Source organism: Gymnodraco acuticeps, unplaced genomic scaffold, assembly GCF_902827175.1.
Source record: "Gymnodraco acuticeps unplaced genomic scaffold, fGymAcu1.1, whole genome shotgun sequence".
Classification (NCBI taxonomy): domain Eukaryota; kingdom Metazoa; phylum Chordata; class Actinopteri; order Perciformes; family Bathydraconidae; genus Gymnodraco; species Gymnodraco acuticeps.
In genome coordinates this window covers 2812064-2837474 of record NW_022989985.1, presented here as the reverse complement: position 1 = coordinate 2837474, position 25411 = coordinate 2812064, and the positions used below count along the sequence as shown (strand labels likewise).

General features: G+C 42.0%; 2 protein-coding genes across 4 annotated transcripts in view; both read left to right on the top strand.

The window, feature by feature from the left end:
• The first annotated feature begins 238 nt into the window (after positions 1–238).
• On the top strand, positions 239–15496 carry LOC117543944 (neuronal calcium sensor 1). 3 transcript variants are annotated; one of them, XM_034212620.1, is made up of 11 exons: positions 242–390; positions 1009–1124; positions 2097–2239; positions 2389–2467; positions 6023–6047; positions 9610–9748; positions 12048–12126; positions 12615–12703; positions 12784–12861; positions 13662–13769; positions 14256–15496. In XM_034212620.1, exons 4-10 carry the CDS (start codon positions 2410–2412, stop codon positions 13758–13760), a joined length of 567 nt encoding a protein of 188 aa, XP_034068511.1. In that variant the 5' UTR covers positions 242–390; positions 1009–1124; positions 2097–2239; positions 2389–2409; the 3' UTR covers positions 13761–13769; positions 14256–15496. The 3 variants fall into 3 exon arrangements, with proteins under 3 accessions (XP_034068509.1, XP_034068511.1, XP_034068510.1); XM_034212618.1 differs by lacking the exon at positions 2389–2467 and having other exon boundaries at positions 239–390; XM_034212619.1 differs by lacking the exon at positions 2389–2467 and having other exon boundaries at positions 286–438.
• A 1098-nt stretch (positions 15497–16594) lies between these two features.
• hmcn2 (hemicentin 2) overlaps positions 16595–25411 on the top strand; it is a 49582-nt gene continuing 40765 nt past the window's right edge. Inside the window, 9 exon segments of the mRNA XM_034212511.1 lie at positions 16595–17186; positions 19525–19595; positions 20090–20248; positions 20740–20862; positions 24185–24356; positions 24455–24561; positions 24646–24766; positions 24857–25120; positions 25231–25375. Of these exon segments, the coding sequence (XP_034068402.1) occupies positions 16928–17186; positions 19525–19595; positions 20090–20248; positions 20740–20862; positions 24185–24356; positions 24455–24561; positions 24646–24766; positions 24857–25120; positions 25231–25375 (1421 nt within the window). The 5' untranslated portion in view covers positions 16595–16927.

The window sequence follows — 25411 nt, the reverse complement described above, 5'->3', positions numbered from 1 at the left end:
ATATAGGCTATTCACATCATCAATGTTGGGCATACCATGCACCTAAAAGTAGCCTACCACATCTGCCTCTAACTCTATGAAAATGAGATAATAGAGCGTTAAAGAGTGAGTTTGGGCTATAACCATTATGAGAGGGCACGTGTAAAGGCTCTTAAAGATGGATACAAAGAGTCCCTGTATGACCAGTGGTACCGCGACGTCAGTGTCTCTGGCACGGAGCACGGGTTGGTGGGAGCCAGCAGCAGCAGCAGCAGCAGCAGCAACGTCACCCTCTGACGCCGGCATCAGAGCAGCACGGGCGGCCATCCACGCAGCAGCGAGTCGCTCCGGAACTCGGCGGAGGAACACAGCTCGCTGCTTCGGGACTGACTTTCCGCTCTTGTTACTCAGGTAAACCTCGAAGTCGCATTACATTGAAACGCTGTCATTCATTTCAAGGTGAGTTTTATGTGTTTTTTTTAATCTTCACCCAAAAAGTAACTGCGTTTTGGTAACGACGACCGTTGCGAGTACAATGACTAGCTCCCCGCACAGGAGCTGTTGTACTCTGGCCATAAACTGTGTGTTGCTATGGTAGTGCCAGGCAACGTCCCACCTGCTGCTGCGACTGTGTTTATCACTCCTGTCAACCAAAACAAACATAAATGAATTGAAACAAAGATTATTTTTCATATGTGTTGATTCAGCCATTCACTGTGAATGTAAGTGCGTGTGTGTTTGAGATACGCTGTTTTCACAAGACTTGGATGGGATGAATAATTTCTTAGACCTTTTAAGATGTTGCAGCCATTTCAATTATGCTCATTGGAAACAATTGCCTTTATTATAGCCTCTGCACTTCCATTTTTAACACTCGTCTTGCTCCACATGAGCGTTGCCTGCAGCTTTGGCAGACAGTAGAAAGGTCCTTGCCTGTTTTCAGTGTTTTTTCAGTCAACTGCGCACATGTGTCTGTTGCTTAGGTGATGCTTCCCTTTGTAACTGCTGTGTGTCTGTTTATTTCCATAGTGTCAACACCTATGACGAGAAAACTTGACCTAACAAAAGATGGTAATTACAAGCGTGGCATTCCTCAGATGGACATCACTGGCCATGGACATGAAGACCAGATGTTTGCAGTAAAGGTGCTTATTGCATACATACAGTAGTTTTCTATTCAGAGGCTTAGACAGCTGCTGTAGTTAGGCATCAGTGCATGCCAACGCAAGGCCCGTGATACAAAGAAATGCCATCATGTCTCCTGTCTGCTGTGACAGAGGAGGAAATCACTATCCCATGCTGTCTTGAAGAGAGGAAGGAGGGAAAATAATGAGTCAGAAAAGAGAAGAAAGGAAACCTGTCACTCTTCAAATCCGCCTTTAAGCTTGGTAGACAGCTTGCACACTTATTTTAAGAGCAAGACCAGATCTTTTTTCAGCTGGCATCTATGGAACCATGCTGAGCCCTTTGGTTTTTGCTATCCATAAATTATTGCTGTAACCTTTTTACTTTTTCTTAAACTTTGATGTCTCTATAAATTCCAGGGTTTAGAGTCAACGCTTTAAGTGAGTGCGAAGTGCAGCAGGGTGCATCCAAGATGAGCTCTGTTCATTGTGTTTTAGTTTACACACACCTCCTTATCTGAGCTGTCAAGAGGGAGGATTCTTTTCTACAGTAACTTACCCAGAGCGAGAGAGATAGTTGTGGGAAAGGAGGGGTGGGAGGAGTGAGAAGAACAGAGAATGACTGTGAGGGAGTGAGCGTGCTTAACCCAGCCACCGAGTGACTCTTGTATCCAAGGACGAAGGTAGCAACGCATCTAAACGCCACTCTTCGCCCACAGACTGCGATGAAGAAATGAGGGGATAGGCACTCAGCGACGCTCATATAGACTTAACAACCTGCAGGTTCTTCTTCCCAGGGCCCCTGTCTGGAGTACCAGGGCTGACGACTGAGCAAATCATGACTGCAGCAATAGTGAACCACACCGAATGTTAGACTCGGCTTGAATAGGAGTTTCCTTTGCTTTCTTTTTTCTCCAAAAACAAAAGCGAGTTTTCTTATTTACCGGTGTCATTGCACCTAAACTGGCCCACATTTGTGTATGTTTTTGCTAGAGGATCAGACTGGAGAGGAGGGAGTAACAGGTTCTGCACGCCAAGGTGGATTTGGAGGTGTGGAGGAGAGCTGAAGATCATGGGTAAATCAAACAGCAAGCTCAAGCCAGAGGTGGTGGAGGAGTTGACAAGGAAAACCTACTGTGAGTGCCTTCACGTCTTTTTCTTTGTTTCCTTTTCAGCTTGTCGTTATGAAGCAAATCAACCTTCTTTCTAAAAGTAAAAGACCATACAGTGTGTGAAGGGAAATCAAAATGTCTCCCCCCCCCTGTTTTTCTTTCATGTTGTATAGTAAATAGCGCTGCCTGCTGGGATGTATCGGGATTCTTCACCCGTTTCCCGTTATCGACAAAACAGAGCTACAACGAAATGTCAGCTGGGAATTGGCTCCCTGTTTGATTTAAATTTACATTTAAATGTTGTGTAGCAAATTGTGATTGGTGAAGGTCTTGCAAAAGTTACAATCAGCATCTTTAAATCATGCTGAAGGGATCTATGAATATGGAGATTCTGAGTTTGTATCCGCTATCGAGCGAGGGGTTCTAGAGATTAGGGTTATTTATCGACGATCTCCCGCTGAACCAAAATGTTAAAGCAGATTTTTCAATCAAGTTTGAACAGATTTGACATTTATAATTACTACTGCAAACACTATATTCATAATTTGCGTTGTTATTTCTGGAGCAAAGCATTGGTATTATTATTATTTAAGCAGTAGAGTGTGCAGGTGTGGGTGGGAGTTGACATCCATTGCTGCTTAATGACAGTGCTGTTTGTGTGGTGGGTCTCTCCAGCAGAACCATGGTTGGCTGATGTGGCAGGAAATTGCTGTGGAAGAAGATTGGGCTTCGTGCTGGGCTGGGCTGTTAGCGGCTGTCCTCTACTCCCTCTCTTTCTCTTTCCCTCTTACCCTTTCGCCCTGTCTCCATCGCTTTATCCCCTAATTGCCCTCTTTGAGCTGGGAATGGAATAGTATAATTAGGATCTTATCTGGTTAGCATCGCTGAGAGGGGCACCAAGCTTTCTCTCCCAGCGTGATCATTCTCCCTTTCTCTGTTGTTACTCTATCATTTCAGATTTCCTTCATCCTGTTGCCTCTTTCTCTGGCTCTCCCATGAGAAGCTTTGTCTGCCATTTACCCTTAGATGCATAAGTGGGTCTTTTTGGACCCGGTGAGTTGGTTTTCTTGAAGTATCTTTGTAATTACATTTTTTTATCATTTCATATTCCAGCTATACCTCAAAAAACATGTTTTGGATATCATGCCATTCACATTTTAAATTAAAATGTTAAGATATTGTAGTTTTTGTATTACTACCCCAAGCTTCCATAAGTGGGTCAAAAATGACCCGTATGCATTTTCTATGGAATCCTATGGGAACCTTTGATTCTTATCACCTGTGGCTGTCAGGAATACATTCACTGTGGAACACACAGACTACATCACAAGTGACACCTCTCAGGAAGATTATTTTACACAGCAAGATCTGATACCTGTCAGTATAATAATAATACATTATATTTGTATAGGGCTTTTCAAGGACTCAAAATCGCTTTACAATATAAGGGAAGGTTAGGGTGGGGGGTAGGACTATCAAACTTGATCAACCGGCATGGATTGACGGGGGGGGGGGGCTATGAGTAGACAAGAGGAGAAGAGATGAGTTTTGAAAAGGGACCCTGTGAGGGTCTCAGAATAAAATATGTTCAAAACGTTTTTTTTCAAAATGTGAAAAAAATGTCAAATTGTGAAACAAATGTTTTAACCAAAATGATAAAAATGGCATAAAAACACATATTATTCTAATACGGGTCCTTTTAGACCCACTTATGGAAGAGTGTAGGGTCCAGTCACTCGTGCATCTAAGGGTTAAGTGTACTCTCCTTGTTTGGTTCTTTGACAGATTGGGGACTTGGTGAATTTCTCAGTGCCTATGAGTTTTTCTTTAAGTGTTAGAGGAGGTAGGGTGTTTTTTCCCTCTGATGACAGGGAACTAACAAGGCTAGTCGAAAAAAAATAAGTCCTGTTTTAGTTTAATAGAAGATATCTTTCTCCCTTTGTTGAAAGATAAAAAATGTCCCCATCTTCATAATAACATGTTGATGACCTTGCACTTTAAATAAAACACCATTGAGCTGTGCCAGGGCTGTGGCTAGCCAGGGTTATTAGAGGAAAGTGTGGGAAGTGGTTGCAAAATCCTCACCTGTACTTAAAGAGAGTGTTTAATTCAAACCATAAATAATTTTCCAAATTACTACACTACATGGAAATACCAGCCACCCTATTCAAATGTCTGCAGGATGTAGGCTAGGCCCATGTAATGTAAGTTGTCAAAGCCATGAAGAGGCTCACATTGACAGAGTGCAAGCTGGATTCTCGCAGAGCCTGCAGGGTCAACCAGCTGTATGGGCCCTGCACTTTCCTGCAAATGGTTTATTTCATTATTACCCCTTTGCCTCGGACTGGAAATATGTAATAAAATGTCTTATCAAATTGAAGCCATGGTAAATTGCCTCACTTTCGGACTTTTTTGACCAATTGTATGGTAGCTTAGCTTGGATGACAGTCGTGAGATTGACCGTGACATTTATTGTGCAGGAAAGGGTCACGTGACTGGTTTCCTGGTGACATTCTGAGTAGAAAATTGATGCCGAGACACATGCAGCTGAAGGCTATAACTGGCCTCCCTATCGATAGCCTCTGTATGATTATGTTCCATTGCGTATACATATGAAGTGATCTCATGGTGAAACATGTTTGTTTCCTGACCACAATATATGTTTGTGTAGGCTAATTGATCATTTCATTCCCTATAAATGTCTTGTTTGTCAAGAGTGAATGTCTTGGAATGAGACTCTTTGTTTCCCCTGTGTACGGTTGCAGTAACCATGACTATGAGTTGCTTAAGGTTAAACATTACTGTAGAAGATATTGTTGATTAACTAACTAACTATTTGTATTTATAAGGCTATTGCTTTGCCCCTGGCCCAGCGTAAGTGTTACAATAGACAATATTTAATCCTCAGACTTGCGGTGGCATGCTATCAGAAAGTCTCTCTCATAGGACCAACTAGTCAAAATAATGCTATTGATTTACAGCCCTTGTTTTCATTAGCAAACCCAGAGGCCAAAGGGACGAATATTGCTGTCGTTCCTTGACAGAAAGTGAAGAGACAAGAGAAAGCCATTGGGGATCGGTTGATTAGATACTGGCAGATAATGGTGTTTGAGTGGGCATTCAAACTATTATCTTTCTTAAATCTGTGTCTGAACTTCCCTTTAGCCTTGTTTGTCTTTTGTGGCTCTCTAGGGTTAACTCCCACTGGTCCTCTACTATCCAGGCCAGCAAAAAAATATTATTCATTTCCTCCGATATGACTAATTATTCACTCAGCTAAACAAGATGTTACACCCTTGAGTAGTTTTAGATAAGTGTTTCTCAAACTTTTTCATACCAAAGACCACTTAACTAATAAAAAAACACTCGAGGACCACCTAACTTCACAAATATCCAAAAACACATCGTTTTTTCAAATCGCCTGAAGATGGTACAAACAAGTGGCAACATGTGTGACGAAGGTGTTTATCTGGGCTTTATCATGCAATCGAAAGTGAAACTTAAGCTCGCTCCATTGCGGAGATATTCCCGCGAGAGTGCGAAAAACTTAAATTTATTTATTTATTTCAAAATGTGAAATGTTACCAATATACTCACGGACCACTAGGGGGCGCTCACGGACCACCAGTGGTCCGCGGACCACACTTTGAGAAGCACTGTTTTAGATGATATAATGTGAAAGGATTGGGGCAAAATGATTAACAATGCTACTGCTTGGCTCCTCTGTATCTAATAGCAAGCTCCTTTTTTTTCTAGGACAACCCAACTTTTCCTCTGAGCTAATGTCACTCTCTTTTTCTCTTACAGTTACAGAGAAAGAGGTGCAGCAGTGGTAAGTATGTGCTTTCATTTTTAATGACATTTTTACATGCCTGATGTGAAGCTAGTCATATATTAGCAATTGTGTTTTTACTGGCATAGCTCTCTGTAATCAGGAGGGGTCTTCTCTCGACCCACTTAGATAAAGGATTTTTATTTTGTGCGTCCATAGATAGTGTATTTATATTTGGTTTGATCGTTGATTTTAAGCAACCTCCCTCACTCTGCCCTGAAGACAGATGTGTTCTTAAAATAGAATGACTTTGAAGCCTTGCTGAGACTGAATGACTTTGAAGGCTGATAACACTGATACAAACATTTCCATGATGCATTCCTCAACAAACATGTATGCTCTATTAGCAAAAGGATGACCGATAACAGAATAATTACTGGGGCTTAAGGTTGTTTCATTTTCAGGTATGTAATCACTACATGGCCACAGAGTTCATTAGTAATCCTCTCTGTTGGATTCTTTACCTCAGTGCGACCTGCACAGGAATCATCGTGCAGAGGTATGATCCCTGGCTGTATATTTACTTGCATATATCAAAATGAAACATATGTATTAAACCGAGACCCCTCAGGTCAGGAAAACACAGAGCTGTGAGTAATCATTACAGTTAAGGTGTGAATTTCTGAACGTTTTTCTTTTCAGAATTTCATAGCCGCCAGCACAGGGACCCACTACGTCTTCATTTACAGAGTTGATTCAAGCATGAGCGTAGTCATGACTTTTGTTTGCGCTCTTAGGCTATTGTTTCTTTGGAAATGAAAGGCAAAGAATAGAGTATATCAGAAGAGAGAGCACTGTAATAAAATGATCACTCTTCCATGTTCACATTTCAATCCTCCTGCTTGGGTTTTTCCCAACCTAATTCTGCATGCATGAAAAGATCTCTGTCTCCTGATCTAGACTCTGCTCGTGTACCCTGTTAGGGGGCTTACAGGCGGGGGTACACACACTGCCACACAGCAGCATTAGATATCATTGGGCATTGGCAGGTCAAGATCTTAGAGCTGGCTTGTCACTGGGGCTGACTGAGTGCACTGTGGCGGAATACCCCCCCCCCCCCCCCAGGCTGTGCAGCCAGCTAGCTCAGCATCACTCTCCCTGTTTTTCACAGCAAAGTTTGCACGAGTCCTCACTTGAAGATCAGCGGCAATCAACACGGCTGAGTGTGAAGGATGAGAGGGAATTGTACCAGGGGAAATGCCAGATGGCGTGTAATTAGAGCACAGGCGCAGACATAGAAGAATTAGAGGGGTTAGATAAATGCCTGTGTCGTGCATTAAATGTGTTCCCCTTCCTAATTCTCCTCCAAGGGACAGCATTAGTGTGCTCCATGCTCACCTGAAATCAATAACAAAATGCTTTAGCCCAGTGATGCTCCTGCCAGCTCTTCTGCACAATTCTATAGCAAAACCCCACCATGGTAGATGCCAAGGAGAAGAAGCCAGTGCCAGTGATAAATACTTAATCTTCATGCTGGCCCCCCAGTGTGGTCCAATGCACAATGTCACGTCTGCTATGTCCCTGCAAGTGCAGTGCACTATTTCACTGCTTCGAGTACATTCTGGCTGTTTATGTGTCTTAGCACCAGTGTCACCAAGCCATGATGTGTGATTGGCAAATGAAGGTGATTCTGATTCTGACTCTGACAAATAGCTGACTCTAGGCAAACATGTTAACACTGCTACAGCACCTTTACTGTACCCATGTACTGTAGATGTTTACTTTTGATTTTGTAACTCCACTGGTAGTATGTCAAATAGTTAGCCTTGTGTATGTGTGATACCAAATACCTTGTTAGCAAAGTTTTGTGATAATCAACAGGCTGAAGATAACAAATAATTACTTGATGAATGAAAACTCAAAGTGCATTGTAAAAACATTGACACTAGCTCAATCAAGACTTATAATAATATTGTAAAAATATAAATATATCGGGTTTTAGTTGTTTGTTTGTTACGTTAAACTTAAAGACTTGATTTGATTAAAACATCTTTAAGATTGATTGATTTTTTTTATTTGAGCTTTTATTTTATAATGTAAAGAAAAGAGCATGCAGGACACAGGAACGTTTTTTTAACATTATTTATATCAAAAAGTTGAACTCTTTACTGTTACTTAATGTTACTTATCAGTAAATGTATAGTCTGATAACGACACCAATATATATCTGTGATGAGCATATCTGTATGTCAGGATAAACATTTCATTTAAATGTTGTCTGTTTTATAAAGGAACAATGTCTGATATTTGACCCCTTTGAAATGTTTAAATAAGAGCAATATACCACTCCTTGTAAGCGTTCCAGTTAGTCATTGAAGAATTACAATGTTTAACTCCTTTTTGTTCCTTATAAATACTTCATGTTTGGCACTAAACAACCCTAATTTGATGTATTAGTCTTATTATTATTACTAATTACTCCGCTATACTTACTCTAGAATAGTGTGTGAATGCATGTTTTAGTATCTTAAATATGTTACAGACTTTTTTATTTGGTTGCTTGATATAATATTGCATAGTGTCACTATAAAACACACTAAATAATTCAGGAAAGCTGCGTAGCCTTTGGATTATTTATTGTGTAATTTGCACTGAATACTAATTGGATTGTAATATGCATGATATGTTAGCTAGGCTAACATTTCCCACATATTGTATCTCCAAATAATTCAAATGTGAGAATGACATGGTTGTGCTCTCTTCTTGCTGAACTGTTTCTCAGCTGCTCCTCAAAGCGTCTCTTCGACTAGTTGGAGCTGGCTTCATTATCTCCAAGGCAGATTCAAAGTAAAGAGTTTTTAAGAGGAGTGAAGAGTGAGAGTGGAAAATATGTTGTACTGGCCTCCATTCTTCAGAAGAACTCTCTCTCTCTCTCCGGCCGTAATTACAGCCCAGCCTTCCTCTGAATCACAGACGAACATGCAGTGCTCCCTTGTGCGTCATTTTTTGCTGCTGATCAAGAGCAAAAGCTTTTTGAAATTCTTTTTATAGAGTGTTATTATTTCCTTGTTCTCATACTTTTCATCAAGCCTTTATTTTTGTAAAGGCTAACACTCTCTTCCTCGTTCCTCAAGCTATTACAGTGTAGCTAGACTTTGAGGCTGTGGTTTTCCTTTTATAAAAACAAACTAGGAAGCCTTCTAACTCTGAGTGACTGTCCTTGAAATTGCTTATGAGATGCTTCTATATTTAGACTAATAGAGATATTACATTTCTCTCCCAGATATATCATTTCCAGCAGCGAAAGGAATCTCAGACTTATCTATCTGCTACGCATATTATCAAAGAGGACTATAGAGTAATTTGATTAGAGTTAACCACTCTGGGCTTGCTATTGGATTAGGGCGATCGTCTTCTCTGTGAATGAGACAAACGGCTTTGCACTTTACCTTTTGGATCTTGCACCATCTCTTTAAACTGAGTCAGAATTCCCTGCTGCAGGGATGAGGATGTGACTTCTGTCTGTTGTCATTGTTGTATAATCCTGTCTTATTTTATATATTTTCATCACATTATATATTTTAACTCTTAGTCTTATGTCTTTCTGTACTTTATTATTCAGGTACAAAGGATTTATTAAAGACTGTCCAAGCGGGCAGCTGGATGCTTTGGGCTTTCAGAAGATATACAAGCAGTTCTTTCCTTTTGGAGACCCTACGAAGTTCGCCTCCTTTGTCTTCAATGTTTTCGATGAAAATAAGGTTAGTGAAACATTTCTTATGTGTTATTGTGAGGCAGCAAGAACATCTTCTATCTTGTGTTGGTTCACAATGACAAAGAAGTAGTTTGACCGTGGCTGTTTGTCCAGGGTTGCTGCTAGAGAAGGAACATGATACAAAGTGACAGTGTCTGAGGATAAAGCTAATCTAAAGGTAAAAAGAGGAAGAAGAATTCTTTGTGCTACTGTTTTGCTGACGTTATTTATAAGAACTGCAGGTTCAGTTTTTAACAGAAGGATTCAAAGGGCATGTTTAGTTATTTCAGTATGTAATAATTGCCATTTTTTGCTCTTTGTATTTTTATCTGCTATCTTTTTTAGTCACTATTTAAATAAAAAAAAACAGCACAGTGGATTCTGTTTTATAAAAAAACATGAGTCAATAGTAACACATAAACGTAACCCTTCATTTCGTTCCAGAAATCAGTTTCCTAGAGAGCCAATTTATTTTTCAAGAGGTGCCTGTATTTTCGTATTATTCTACGTCTCTCTTACGTGGGAGCATTCTCTAAGGATTTGATGATGTGATGAGAAAGCACATTTTAACAAGGCCAAACCGTTAAATAAACATTTGGCTAGGGTAATCCACCTACAACACAGCTGTAGATTATTTAAATGGTGTTCAGGAAGGCAAACTGTCGATGAGCAGCTCCTGGGATGCTGGCAAGCCCCTGGAGATTTATTGACTCAGTTAAGAGGCTTTGTGTCAGGAAGATCAGACAACCCGTCCGTCTGATGTTTATCTCTGACCTTCGTTAGCGTTCTGCTCCCCATAGTTAGAGTATTCATTGATCTTAACAGTATTTATGACTTATGTAATCAGCAATGCATGACTGCAGCATTGTCTGGCTGGACAGATGTCTGGTGGAGATAGAGAGAGTAGACCCCTGGGCTGTGAAGAGCTCTTTGCTGTCTTCTGAAAGCACAACCGTTAGCTGAACTCTGTCGCAGGTAGGAAGTTGTAGCAGAAAGTCAGAAACGTTTTTTGTTGTTGCAACCAGTCCTTTAAGATCCGGTGAGAACATGAAGTCTCAAGGCTCCGCTAACAGAACATGGATTTGTGCATTGGAGGAGGAAGTACTGAGATCTTTTACCTCAGTAAAAGTAGTAATACCACCGTGTAGAAATACTATTACAAGTAATATCCTGCATTCAAAAGAATACTTAATTAAAGTGAAGAAATTAAAGCATCCACATTTCCTTAAAGTGCAAAAACAAATAATGTTGGAGAATATTAAATACACATTTAGAATATTATACTTATTGATGCATCCTAGTGGTCGTGACTTTGTTGTTGCAACAGGTAGAGTAGCAGCTTATGTTTTACTATATATAATGCCGGGTACCTTGTAACATTTCAGGGAAAGATAAAGTTATCGCATAATACATAAATGATTTTCTTTTCTTATAATGAATTAGAATCCTCAATGTAACTAAAGTTTAAATGCTATACCTGCCACTTAATGGTAGTGGAGCAGAAGTACTTAAGTGTTTCCAATTATTTCTACTTTGTAAAGTACCTAAAAATTGTACTTAAGTACACTTGTACAATGTACTTAGTTACTGCTCACCACTGAATTTGTATGCAAGATGGCTTGTTACATCTTGCATATAAATCGCTTTAATATTGTGCCTATTAAAGCGATTACTTTGAGTAAGTCTAATGCAGTTGTTTGAAGCTGGGGGTCAGAACTTCAGTGAGTCACTCAGAATTAGCCACTTTAAGCCACTTAAAGCTCTGGTTTTACATCTGATTGTTATCCATGTTAGCAGACGGTTCTCTCCGCTGCAGTGTCCTTGCCAAAGAACGCTGTAGGCCACCATTTTGGGAGGTTAATTGGAATTTCAAGCTTCTGGTACGATTCAGAGCATAGGATTCTCACAAAGCTCAGAGGGATTAAGTGACAGAATATTTATACCTTGTCCAACATAATTATCTGCCATGTCCATTCACAATGCAGAGTCATTGAAAAAGAGGTGACATTTCTTTGCCACAAATATCCAGCGGATGGTTGTGTGTGCTGTTATTTTTTGGACATTGAGCCAGGTGCATCCATCTTATTAATGACCACAGGTGACATATTTCTGCCTTAGGAAACAGCCAGGTGCAAGGCAAAAATAGAAGCTGAGTTGGAGCAAGCGTCTGGCCCCGTTTTTCAAGGACATCATGAAAGAACGGCAAAGAGCTGATGAGAGGACAGCTAGTGTGAAGCAAGATGCTCATTTTGTCTTTGGGCCATTTCCTCTCTAATGTTCTCTCTCTCTCTCATGCTACCCTGTAGGATGGACGCATCGAGTTCTCAGAGTTCATCCAGGCCTTGTCAGTGACCTCCCGGGGGACTCTTGATGAGAAGTTGAGATGTAAGAAGATGCAGTCTCCTCCCCTGTTTGTTGACATTTAAATGACAGGATGTAAGGCTGACTGCCATGTATGCATATGTATGAGGACTGTCGGTTTCTTAGAGAAAAGCAAATAGGGGATTATTAACAAACAGTAGGCACATGCAACCTGGGGGTCATGACCCAATAGGTTGATGCCCTTTCTTGAAAATCAAACACTGTGGAAAAAAACTCTCAACTGTAGATGTAACTGTACGTTTGGTGTGATCATTATTATGTGCACCATTATTACTGTCAACTTTTGAACTGAAAAGCAAACATGGAAAGCTGCTGCCTGTCTGTTCTCACCACTTCCAAATATAAAACAAAACACTATGTGCTTTTTATTCCATGAAAGATCTAAGTTTAATCTTTTGTTTTACATTATGAAGTCACAGGGGGGGAGGGTTCTTATTCTAGTAAGGCCTCACCTGCCAAAATATTTATATTCAACACCTTTCTCTACACAGGGGCTTTTAAACTTTACGACCTTGATAACGATGGCTACATCACCCGAGACGAGATGTTAAACATCGTAGATGCCATATATCAGATGGTGGTAAGATGGTTTACCAGATTCCAAAGCATTACATCAACATTTTTTGAATGGTACAACATGTAATGATTTAATATCTTTAGGGGAACACTGTGGAGCTGCCAGAAGAAGAAAACACACCAGAAAAACGAGTGGACCGTATTTTTGCAATGATGGACAAGGTTAGTATTTTTACATTTAAGTATATAGTCACAGAAGACTTAAGTGATAGACAGTGATATTGCACAAGTTGTTGTACCATTGATGTTACTTTCTATCGTGTTACGTCAATCTTAGCCTGTTAAAAGTGCAGTAAAGATTATACATTTTCTATAAAGAGGACTGAATCTGCCTTTGTTGCTACCCTCGGGATCCTACATGGACACTGTTAAGTTTAGAGCGGTTAGCTGTAGCCATCACAGCGTCACTAACACCGCCTGCAGTCTATAAAACATCATATATAGTGTCCACCACCACTAGCCCTCGGTGCTAATGCCCATTCACTCAGCCCCAAGAATCTACTCTGCTTTAGTGAAAGCTGAGACGCAGCCTTCATGGGGGTGTGTGTGTGTGTGTGTGTGGTGTGTGTGTGTGTGTGTGTGTGTGTGTGTGTGTGTGTGTGTGTGTGGTGTGTGTGTGTGTGTGTGTGTGTGTGTGTGTGTGTGTGTGTGTGTGTGTGTGTGTGTGTGTTGTGTGTGTGTGTGTGTGTGTGTGTGTGTGTGTGTGTGTGTGTGTGTGTGTGTGGCAGCCCACTACTGCCAAGATCAGCCAATTGGACTAGCTGTGCAGCACAGCAGCACTTATAGTGATTTGTATTGGCAGAGAGTGGCTACCATCCAAGAGCACTGAACCTAAGATCAGTCCAACAGCACAGAAAAGCAGCAACATTAGCTTAAGAGGCTTTTTTGCCCCCTGCTGGTAAATGCATGTTAAAGCATTAAAGGGGCTCCAGTTTTATCTCTTTCTTATGTTCCTCTTTCAGAATGCAGACGGGAAGCTGACTCTGCAGGAGTTTCAGGAGGGTTCAAAGGCAGATCCTTCTATTGTTCAGGCATTGTCTCTCTATGATGGGCTTGTGTAGGAATGTAAGGTGAGTGGGTTTTATTGAGCGAGTAGCTGCGTTCGTCTGTGCATGGCTGATTAACAAGCCCAGGTCCTGCTTTAACTCCAGGATAATATTTTCTTAATCTTTATTCAGCAGAGCAAAGAATGAAAAAGAAAGGAAATTCATTCTGTGGGCTGTAACCAAAGTGAAGAAGCCACGTTCAGCTCTCAGTTTGTTCCTATGAATTATTCAAATGGCCCACTTGTTTGCTGGCAATCAAATAGTCTTGTAGTGCAGAGTGAGGAGCGAGACAGCCCTCCGCTCTCACTGCTTAATGTAATGCACCGGCCGCTGCCAATTGTTGCTGACATCCTGTTCAGCGTTTTGTCAACTGCGAAGTGAGCTCTTGAAGACATATTTCAGACAGTAGCTCTGTTTAGTGATTTCTCCTGCATGCTCTGAACACACCCATGTTTGATGACACCCTTTTACTGTCATCTATTCACTGATGATCATCTTACAACTTCTCAGATGGATCCAACTCAGCATCCACAAACCAATCCAGCGCCATCACACCTGCAACCAGAAGAACTTTTAAACTCGCTCATCTAGAAGTGGACTGCAAACTCTTTGTGGCAGTAGCTGTTCATCTACATTTCCAGTTCGGATTGTAAACAAGTATATCCTCTGATGTGACAGAGAACTCAGCAAAACATCAGCAAATCCCTCAGTCATTTATCCGTGCTTCTACAGATATGTTGCACCGCCTACACCCTTGAGTGTTGTGGACTGTGTGCGAGCATTTCTTCAAACGCAGTGTTGTGATTTCCCAATGCACAGTCCAAGGAACAAAATTCCCTTTCCGAGATGTTAGTGTGCGTCCTGTTCACATACTGTCAGTCTGAGGATGCATGTGAAGCGCTCAGAGGAACTGTCCTGCTGCTTCACCACCACATGGAGAGACTTGAAACCCGGGAGAATCTGGCAAAACGTGTTACTTGGTGATCATTTGAGCACTTACTAAAAGTTACAAAGCAGTATAGTGTACAATGTATAATGTAAATAGAATGGTAATTTATTTTCTGCTTTGCTGCGTTTATGGGAATTTCCTCATAAGTATTGAATGAAGTTTTATTTTTTATGAAAGGTGTTGAAATGTATTGCACTGTATTTCTCATTATTTGGGGATTTATTTTCTTCAGACGTTCAAAAGTTTCCTTTTTCTTGAGAGAATGGGGCTTTTATTTGAAGAAGAGCGTTGAAGGACCCGGAGGTTACTCTGGATTATTTTACTATGTTTGCAGTCTCTGCATCCTATTGTGTTTTTATGTCCCTGTTAGCACTAGTGTCTGCAGTGTTGCACAGCCACATCCTGAACGACATGACCGGGCAACACAGCCAATTCTCACAGCTTACATCTGAACTGAGGCTCATTATTTCTTTTGAGAGCATCGTACTCCACCCTCAGCACACACACAGCCTGGTCATTGAGACACGGGCACAAACAGACATCAATTCTGGTTGTAAAGCTTTTTGCGAGCTCTGTTGTTGCAATTGTCCAGCACTCGTATTTGTCCTGTGAGAGGCCAGAGCATGTGATGATGCCTTTTTTCCATTGTTGGATTGTTTTATTTACAGCATTAAGATGTTTTATCAGCTTGACTGATTTTATGCCTTATGCAAATGATAATTTACTAAATGATAAATGTCATTTACCTGTTGATTAACGGTATAAGAGCACACAATAAAATGCATTTAAGTGGCTGACTTTTCTATTGCTTCATTCTTAGTCTTTGTACTTCATTAATATTTAAACGTTTTTATGTTCAGGTACTTGGATAACGACTGTTGCTCAAATATGCATTTCAAAACAACTTTCTTTATGATCCACAATTAATCACTTCTGAAAACGATAATCTATAACTTTTACTAATTGCATTGTATCCAACATTGAAATAGGATCAGTATGGCCTTGAGCTTCTTCACTTATCGAAAAATAATATAATTTTGAGCGTGTGTCATGTTTTGAAAAACAGAACCGTGCCTTTTTGTTCTGTGATAAAAGTCTCCACTGATAGGTTGTGAAAAAACAATGAGGTCCATTAATATGAGTTAATGAGGCTCCTTGGCTTTAGAAGCTGCTAGGCCTGCTCAGAGCTGCTTTCTGTTTCTTATCAACAGGGACAGACATATCAAGATGAGGAGGGTCCGGAGCTTTGATCACAGGCTGTTCTGTGCTTTATGTCCATCTTTCATTCACTTTGTATTTTATAGGAGTTTTAAAAATAGCATCTGTAACTAAATGAAGAGAGCAATCGGCTTCTTGTCTCAGAAATATGCTGGGTCCTTACAACTTTTAAGAGGACACTGAATTATTTACATTTATAAGACTAGAGCTAGCTTCCTTTGTGAGGTCTGATCTCCTTTTGAAAATATCTTTCATAGCTAGACATAAAGTGCTTGTGATGATATTTAATAATAAATAACATATTTCAATCCACAACAGCTAATATATGCAATAAAAAAAGGAAAGTGTCATTTCTGAGTGGCACGCTGAGCTATTCTACCCATTCATATGTCAAGGGGAGATTTCTCAGCGTGTGCTATGTATAAAATTAGATTGGTGTCGGAGGGATATAAATGAAGGCTATTTATAATAACGAGGCTGTTACTGAGACAATGTTCTAGGCATGTCCACAATCCAGGCTCCAAACACCGCTGGTAATGTGCGCAAAGCTGTTAAAAAAAAAATCGGGTCTCTAGGGGCCCACCTCGATTACGGAGAAAATTGAATAGAAGGAGGGGGTGTGGTGTCGGATAGGGTTAAAGCCTGGAAGTCACAGTGGGGTCGAGGCACACACACACACAAATCAGGTTGGGTCTCAGGAACCTTTTAATACCCATCTCCGCCCCCGTTTGAAGCGTCAGAGCACCAGCTCTCCAGGGTCTCTCCAACACAGAGCCAGTCCGCACGCTCCTCCAAACTTTACGCACCGATGTACTCCTGTGGAAGTATTTTACTCTGGATTTTGATGTCTTTCAGCTGAGTCGTATTGTTCCAGATATATTTTTCAACCGATTGGAAGTGCTCCCAGACTTTGCATTGCTTTGAAATCTGAACTTTAAAAAACTTTCTTCAACTTTTAACATTTTTATGTGATTCGCCTCATTCCAGCAGACAGATGCAGTCAATCTAAATAAACATGACCGGTGTCTTATTAAAGTGCCTAGTCTTGGCGCTGTGTGTCGGCGCGCACAGGCTCCTGGCAGTCCCCCGGGCTGAGGAGGATGATGGTTCCGGTGACAGCGCCTCGACCCTGGCCTTTGTGTTCGATGTTACCGGCTCCATGTACGACGATCTGAAACAGGTGATAGAAGGCGCCTCGCGGATCCTGGAAAGGAGCCTGAACAGGAGGACCAGACCCATCAAAAACTTTGTGCTGGTCCCCTTCCATGACCCAGGTACTCTTTGACCAAACAAACAAAAGTTACACAAAAGCTATTTTATTATGAATGTGTAATCTTGAATTTGAATGTTTGTGTATTATAATTATGAATTACTACAGCTTCTAACAAATCAGCCACAATTATCAGATTGTTCTGCAACACAGCAGCATGTAGCCTACTTGCAATGTGAAACTAAACATGTAGTTTACATTGCCACTGATTATGACATATATCTGTAGCTGTCATGTGTTTGGGTTAACTTGAAAAGATCACAGCAAACTGCTACACTAGGGGTGGGCGGATCGATCCCAAAATATCGATACCTCCGATATTACGTTACGTTTCAAAATATCGATACTAGAGCCAATAGGATCGATACTGTTATACTTTTTTTCTCGTCTCCTCTACTCGTCAATTTCTTCAAAAAACTATGTGCAGACGAACACAAGTATATGCTCTTTTCTTCTCTCTCCACTGCTGTCCTCTTCTCCTCGAGGCTCCCTGCCTGAACGCCGATTATCAAGCTGACTGACAGCAGCCAGCAGGGCAGGACAGCAGCAGCCAGCGACTCGCGAGTGCAACACACACACGCGCATGATGGCTGAGAGAAAGAGCAGCGTTGTGTGGAGCAATTTCACAACTGGCCATTAAAACTTAGCGAACTGTGATGTGTGCAAGAAGACAGTTCGCTACTTTGGCCACTTTGTATTGTTATTTTTCATGTTTGCACTTTAAATTTGCAAAAGTAAAACGTGTATTTGTCTATAAAAACTGTCCTGTCTTTATTCATGAAAATGAATTCAGATTTAGTCTATTTATGATGATTTCAGCTCAAAAATCATGTCATGCAGCTCTCCCCTATATGAAAGTACATAAGACGCTTTTCATTAAAAAAAAGTATCGGTATCGATATCGGTATCGGCGATACTGGCCCTGAAATACTTGGTATCGGATCGAATCCAGATTTTGTGGTATCGCCCACCCCTATGCTACACAGCTCAAAACCTGTTGCACATGTTGTAGCCCTGATCTGTCTCAGTAGAACAATTGGAACAAAGAGCAGCACATTAAACTCAAACTGATAAAATACATCAGGAAAATGTGTGTGTGAGAGTGAGGAGTGTGTGGGACAGGTACGTCTCTTCACCCCAGCATCTGCCCTCCTATGGGAAAGCTGCAGCTTGAAAATAAGAGTGCTCTAATGGGGGAGGGTGTTTGAGCACTGATGAGAAGCATATGCTGTCTGCTTGTGTGTAATTACCCCACTCACCCCCACCCAACCCACCTCCATCCAAGCCTCCGAAAAACCCTCGTAGCCCCAAGTTGAGCCAGTCGGGGGGGGATGGTTTTCAACACTAACACCACACATTTTGTCTGTGTTTAATGTGCCCTGCCCTTGGGGACCTTGTAAACTTCCAAGATTGCAGCGGTGGCTGACAAAGAGGCATGACAGTGCTGTCAGTGTTTTACAGTCACTCATGAGAAGGAGACAAGGACTTGAAAGACTTTGCTGTTGCAAAATGGATTGTGAATGAGTAGGAAATGTAATCCGCTTGACACATGTCTGCAAACTCAGTATCATTAGTCTCCCAGAGAGGCTTGAACATTTTATTTGACAGTCAGAATAACAAGCATACACACATAAATTGTGAAGCTCCACCCTACCTGATAAGGGTCTTCTCTGAAGCAACTATAATGAAAGGCCTGTGTTTATAGCCAGCCGTGTTCTGTAACAAAAACAATGTGTTCTCTGTGTATTGGTTAATGTTTACTGTTCCTGCAATTGGCCCCACAAGGCATCCAAGAAAGCGCCAGGCCCTGACAGGTTCTTATCCATCACACTGGAGTCTGCTGCTGCTGCTGCTGCTGCTGCTTCTGCTGCTGCTGCTGCTGCTGCTGCTGCTGCTTGAAGAACAGTAGAAAATGCTGACTCCAGCTGCAGAAAATTATCGTCATCCGACATTTGGCCAGATTGTAGTGATTTGTGTTAAGCAAAGCCCGAACATTGCAATTTTGTCAGTGCATCAATCTACCCACTCCTGTGCCGTGTGGTGTTTGTGATTGAATATTCATGTCTTGCACAAAAGATCCCTCTGGTCCTGATACGTGTGGCTTATTTGGACTTTTAAAGATGGCTTATTTTCTGCTCAAAGATGGAGAAGGAACAACTAAATCCTTTGTTCTGATAAAGCTGTTTTTGTTTGAAGAGTAATTCACAAAAGTTAAGTCCTTATTTGCTTGAGATAAATATATTTAGGCATACACTATTGTGTAGAACATGATTTATTAGGCTGACTTCATTTGGATTTTGTTCACTAAGTCTTTGTTATGATATACATTTCCGTCCTCACAGATATCGGCCCTGTTTCCATAACCACAGACCCAAAGAAGTTCCAGCAGGATCTGCAAGAGCTGTTTGTCCAGGTGGGAGCATACATGAAATCATTATTCTATAGGAGTGGGATTAATGTATTCATCCACACTAATCCAAGTGAAAGTGAGCTAATGTAATGTCTACCAAACAGCAGCTACTGTGGGAAATGTCATGATTGTAAAACGTAGTAAGACTGGAATCATAAAGTTATTTATCTGACTAAGGAAGATCAATTTCATAGACAATATATATCTATCAGGTTAGACTGAGTGTATTTTGTTGAGCTGTGTGTTTATTTTGTATCTAAATATATGTTTTAATATCTAGAAAGCATATTGTCTTATTTCAAAAAGCACTTTGTGTTTAAATTACTGTTTCAATTCATTATTTGCCATTATTTGTGTACCCTTTAAAATGGACATGATTCTGAAAGCTGAGCTATTCCAGAGTTGTTAACAGTAAAATCAGTATGAATGCAGTTTAGAATATGATATTTAGCTTTTATTTCCTCTGGGAGTATTTGATTTGTAATTCTGTCACTTAGGGCGGGGGAGATTGTCCTGAGATGAGCATAGGAGCCATAAAGAAAGCCTTGGAGGTTTCTCTGCCTGGATCCTTCATCTACGTGTTCACTGACGCCAGAGCCAAAGACTACCGCCTGAAGAAAGACGTTCTGCAGCTGGTGCAGCTCCGCCAGTCACAGGTACGGCCCCAACGTGGACAGGGGTGTGAGGGTGTTCAAGACATACTGTACATGCATCAGTCCATTTTACATTCATTCTTCTCACAGTATGACAGAGGTTCTTCCTTTAATACAGCTGCAGTGTATAAAGCTGTACAGAAAACATGTAAGCAAGGATTTCATTTGGTTTTCTTTCCCACGATGATGCTGGTAGGGGGAAGTCATTGCTCACAGACTTTTGAGTTTCTCTGCATTCATCACACGCTACAACAAAAGGGAATACAGTTGCCTGCTGTGAAAGATCTACATCCCAATACAAAGCCTTGACTATCAGCTGAGCAGATGAGAGTCTCTTCAAAGTTCCTCCAGTCCCAGCCTCTACGTGAGGCATGACAATGAGCATTAGCGTCACTTTGGAGGCCACTGAAAAGCGAGTGCGTAAAGCCAACACTGAACAGTAGTAATCCCCTTAACTCTTCCTGCCCCCCCCCCCCCACCCCTCTTGTTCCCAGGTGGTATTTGTGTTGACCGGGGACTGTGGGGACCGCTCTCAGCCTGGCTACAGGGCGTACGAGGAGATTGCTGCCACTTCCTCTGGACAAATCTTCCACCTGGACAAGCAGCAGGTCAACGAGGTGAGAGCATGACAGACGTATTCTCACTAAACCCTTATTCAAATATTTTCACACAGAATAAATAATTTATTATAGAATTCTGCTAATATAAAGTAGAATTTGTATATTCAGATGTGTATTTGAGGCACAGGAACAAGAGAGAAGCATTTATTGAGTGAAATCAAATGATTCCAAAGCCGATATTAGACTTCCTGTTCATATGATAACAGTGAGTGACTCTTTTATATCAGAGGCAGCATGTAACAGAAGCCCTGTCTGAGAAGCCAAAGACAGCAGGGCTCCCTTCCCCGGCAGACGTAAAAGAAGCCAGAGTTTCCTCTGGAAGAGACACTGGTATCCTGCGTGTCAACACAGGAGATAGCTGGGCAGTGCTGAGCTGGAGCCAGCCGCTCTGCACACTGGTGGCCCACTGGAGCTCTGAACTCAGATGTGTGTGTTTGTGTGTGCGTGGGTCTGTTTCCTGTCAAGGTGTGCTTACATGTAGCTAAACACACAATGTCTGTGTGTGGGGCAGCTTGGTTCATTATCACTCCATAATCCTGCCAGCTGTTTAAGGAGTGTTTGCATGTGATTTGTGTGCTGCAGCATAAGGGAATAGGAGGTCAAATTCACTCCAGCCCTCACACCTAAACCCCACATAGCTCCGTGCCCAAGTAGCTTTTAACATGTCCTGTTACATGTAAACATGTGCATACTTATGAGCACATTTTTCTTGAAAAACTGTATGTCAAACCTGTGTGATTATAGCTGTTGGGTGGCATGCTATTACCAAATGAATGCAAATCCTTTAATCCTTAAAAACCTCAGAAGAACTCCAACTTTAACCAAAATATTCCCTCTTAATGGCAGTTTAATAAAGTGGGTTGAAATCAAAATATACAAAATCTTATGGTCATCTCCAGGGGAAGAGTGGAGAGAAAACAGACTACTTATTTTGCTTTCTAATCCCAGGATGTGATCTGTCACGGCTTCCCTGCTTCCAACACAGCTGCCTAGTGGAGTTGGCTCCAAGTCCTCACACAACAAGTCATTGTTAGCTATCGCTCTCTCAACGCTGTTTTTTATATGTTTTGATCATCGTGATGATCCGCTAACAAGAGCGTGGACAAGAACACCCTGTTAATGTGCTGTCAAACTTGGACCACGATCTGTGCTCCTCAAGATAATGATGCCATGCTTAGTCTTCAGTAGCCTGAAGCGCTGATCGAAAATGAGGGCTGTGATGTTTTAGCTTTCAGATAATGCCTGCTTGCCCACAGAAACAGGGGTTTTAAATAAGCTTGAAATGAAGATGTGGTGTTTTGCAAGTGCCTTGAGGAGTATTTTATAACATTGCTCTTATGGTTTTCTCATTACGTGGAAGCAGTGGGTTTAGTTAAGGGACCTGCAGTGGTTCTCAGACATAAAATGAAACCCAGGTAACATTTATCCTTGTCTTCCTGAGTGCGCTGAACAAAGGCACCATTTATGGTGTAGCAGCCTCTCTGAAGCACAGGTCACTTGTGACAGGCAAAAAAGCATTGGCAGGTGTATCGAATCTCCCACTGTGAAAAGAACGAAGGGTCCATCTGGGACTGATTCGCTCTATTAACCTAACCTTGATTTGTAGCGGGACATCTTCCTGCAAATGTCCGCAGCTGTAAGGTTTAAGCCTTGGTAAGGACTGAGCTGACCCCTCCTCATTGGGAGATCTGGAGTCAAGCTGCTGTGCTTAACCACTGCATGGCAAAACAAATTCATTAGCAGGTAATGCACCTGGACTAGAGAGCGCAATACCGCATCACCCCAGCCTGAGCTCACCCTTCTTCTCTGGCCCATCTGTCATGCTTCTATGAATAGCAGAGGGGGGTTCTTCCTGTAACAGCGCCGTAAGCCCGCTCAACTGAGACACGCCAGATGAGGTTTCACAGGACTTAAGATCCTCTGCATTCCCAGTGGTTGAGACAAGGAGTGGCTGCAGAACTCTGCGTGCTCCTGCAGACCTGCCACGGCCCCGGAAAGAGAGTGGTCCCATCTCTGCACTCCAATTGCCTTTATCTTAGGACTGAGTAATGCCCACTCCTCTCTGCTCTCTTGCATAAGAAATAGTATCCTGGGGCAGATGTAGGTCACTTCTTTGCAGCTTCCTGCTCTGCTGGTGATGGCTGCACATGTGGCAGACATTACAGCTGTTTCTAGTTGTAAGACAGCGAGAGGAACCAGCTGCTGTCAGCACCCAGTGGACCCAATAGACAAAGCGGAGGCCTGATTAAATTATCAAAGGCTTTCTTTGTTTCAGCTTTTGCTTGTTTTTTGATAAACGTCTACAGTAAAATGTGTTTCTGTTGGGTCCGTCTCCAAGGGCCCGCTGAAGAAATGTTTTCAGTTGCATTACACATGCAGCTCAGCCATAATACCTCTTCATATTAGGTCAACACAAATACTAGACAGCAGTTGCTTGCTAAGTATTTGGAAGATGAAAGACATTTGGTCCATTGTGGCCACTGAAATAAGACTGAGATATCTGTGGGGTTTTTCTGCTACGGGAAAGGGAAACTGTATTCCATGATAATGATTACAGCTAGAAGGTCAAGCAGCTGTCAAAACTGCTATTCTATAATGTCAGATAATTCTCTGGAAAGCCTCTATGAGGGCCATTATAGTCTGTATCATGTGATTGTTTTGCACTTAAATATAATCAAACTGTCCACCACTGTTTCAGACTTTGGACAATCTTTGCCCTGAGTGCTATAATGACTCATTTAAAGAGTTAGCCTTCGGCAATCCTAATGTGTGTCTGTCTGACCTCATCCTGCTCCTTTAGCTTAACTGATTCAACGGATAGATGAGAAACAGCCAGATGTTTATGTCCATAATGAACCTGCACATTAGTAAGGCTGATACTGTAGAATATATAGTTTGAGTGTATTTCTACAACAAAGGCACTACTGCTTTCTATTTTGCAGAACAAGCCTCGTGATTCATGAGAGCTGTGCTGCAGGAGGGGGGCTGCTGCCTGACAGACGCTCCTCTGGGAATACATGCTTGAGAGTGCAGAAAACTGCATGTTATCAGTCTGACAGTTGAGCTGTTTCACTTTCCCTTTGTTTAGGAAAAAAATCCCTATGAGGAATACTTTTGGGATGAAAAATTGTCCGAAGACAAAGAGCAGGGAAGGGATTGGTGGAAGGGGGGGGGGGGTCTACAATCGTGTCCTTCCTGTCTTCATCCTGTCTGTATGTTGAGAGGGGATTCATGACAGTCTGATGGATCCCAGGCTCAACCACCAACCAATGTCTTTCCTCCATCATGACATGCTGTCTCTGTTTTTTCCTCCTGCCAGGTTTTAAAGTGGGTAGAGGAGACAGTTCATTCCATGAAGGTCCACCTGCTGTCGTCCAACCATGACAGTGCGCAGGAGAACAAGTGGGAAGTGCCCTTTGACCCCAGTCTTCGCGAGGTCACCGTGTCACTCAGTGGACCAGCACCACAGATCGAACTCAGCGATCCCTATGGTAGATCACATTTTCTTTCCTGCCATCTTAATAAACTTTATTCTCATTACACCCAAAACCAGGTAGGACTTTGAAAAGTTGCTGTTTTTGTGTTCTAGGTCGAGTAGTTGGTGAAGCGCAGGGCCTGAAAGAGCTGCTGAACATCCCTAACTCCGCTCGGGTAGTCAACCTGAAGTTTCCCAGACCTGGGGCGTGGAAACTGAAGGTACTTCTGAATAATCTATGAATATGTTTACTCTGATTTCTTTATGACATTTGGCTAATTGAATAACATGTATTTCCTAAAAAGGTGAGCTGCAGTGGGCGCCATACTCTGAGGGTCACAGGGGTCAGCAATCTAGACTTCAGGGCCGGCTTTTCCAGTGTACCCGTTTCAGAGTTCAACCAAACCAGAGAGAGGCCAATAAAAGGTGTCGGATATGTTTCTGCTAGCTGCTTGAGTTTTATTTGACTGAGAACACTTGCAGGAGACTTCATGACGACCTTTCTTTGTCTCCCAGGACTTCCAGCCCATGTTTTGCTGAAGTGTACAGGCCTGAAGCCTCCAGGTCAACTCAACCATGTGGAGCTGGTGTCAGGCTCAGGCCGCTCCTTACGCACCATCCCCGTGCCTCTGCCCTCCGACCTCGGTCAACAAGGATTATGGCGCCTCCCGGAGTTCCGCACCCCCTCCCAGAGCTTCTTCCTCAAGGGGACGGGCAAAGATGAAGAGGGCTACCGCTTCCAGAGGCTGTCCAGTGTCTCCTACACCAACATTGTTCCAGGCAAGACAACTCCCTCCCTGAAGAAACATCTCACCAAAGCCACTCCAGTGTCTCTCACACCTCATCAATCTCTCTGGTGACCTTTAATCCTGGTTTCCTCCCTTGTGTAGATCCCCCAGCAGTGAGCATGCCTGACGTGGTGAAGGGCTTCTACATGCAGCCTGTTGTGATTGGATGTTCGGTGGAGAGTGACGTTCCCTACAGGCTGCGATTCACCAGAAGTGGGATCACACTGGGCGACGAGAAGTTATTTCAGTGAGTCTCGATCAGCGCTCTGTAACATTTGACTTT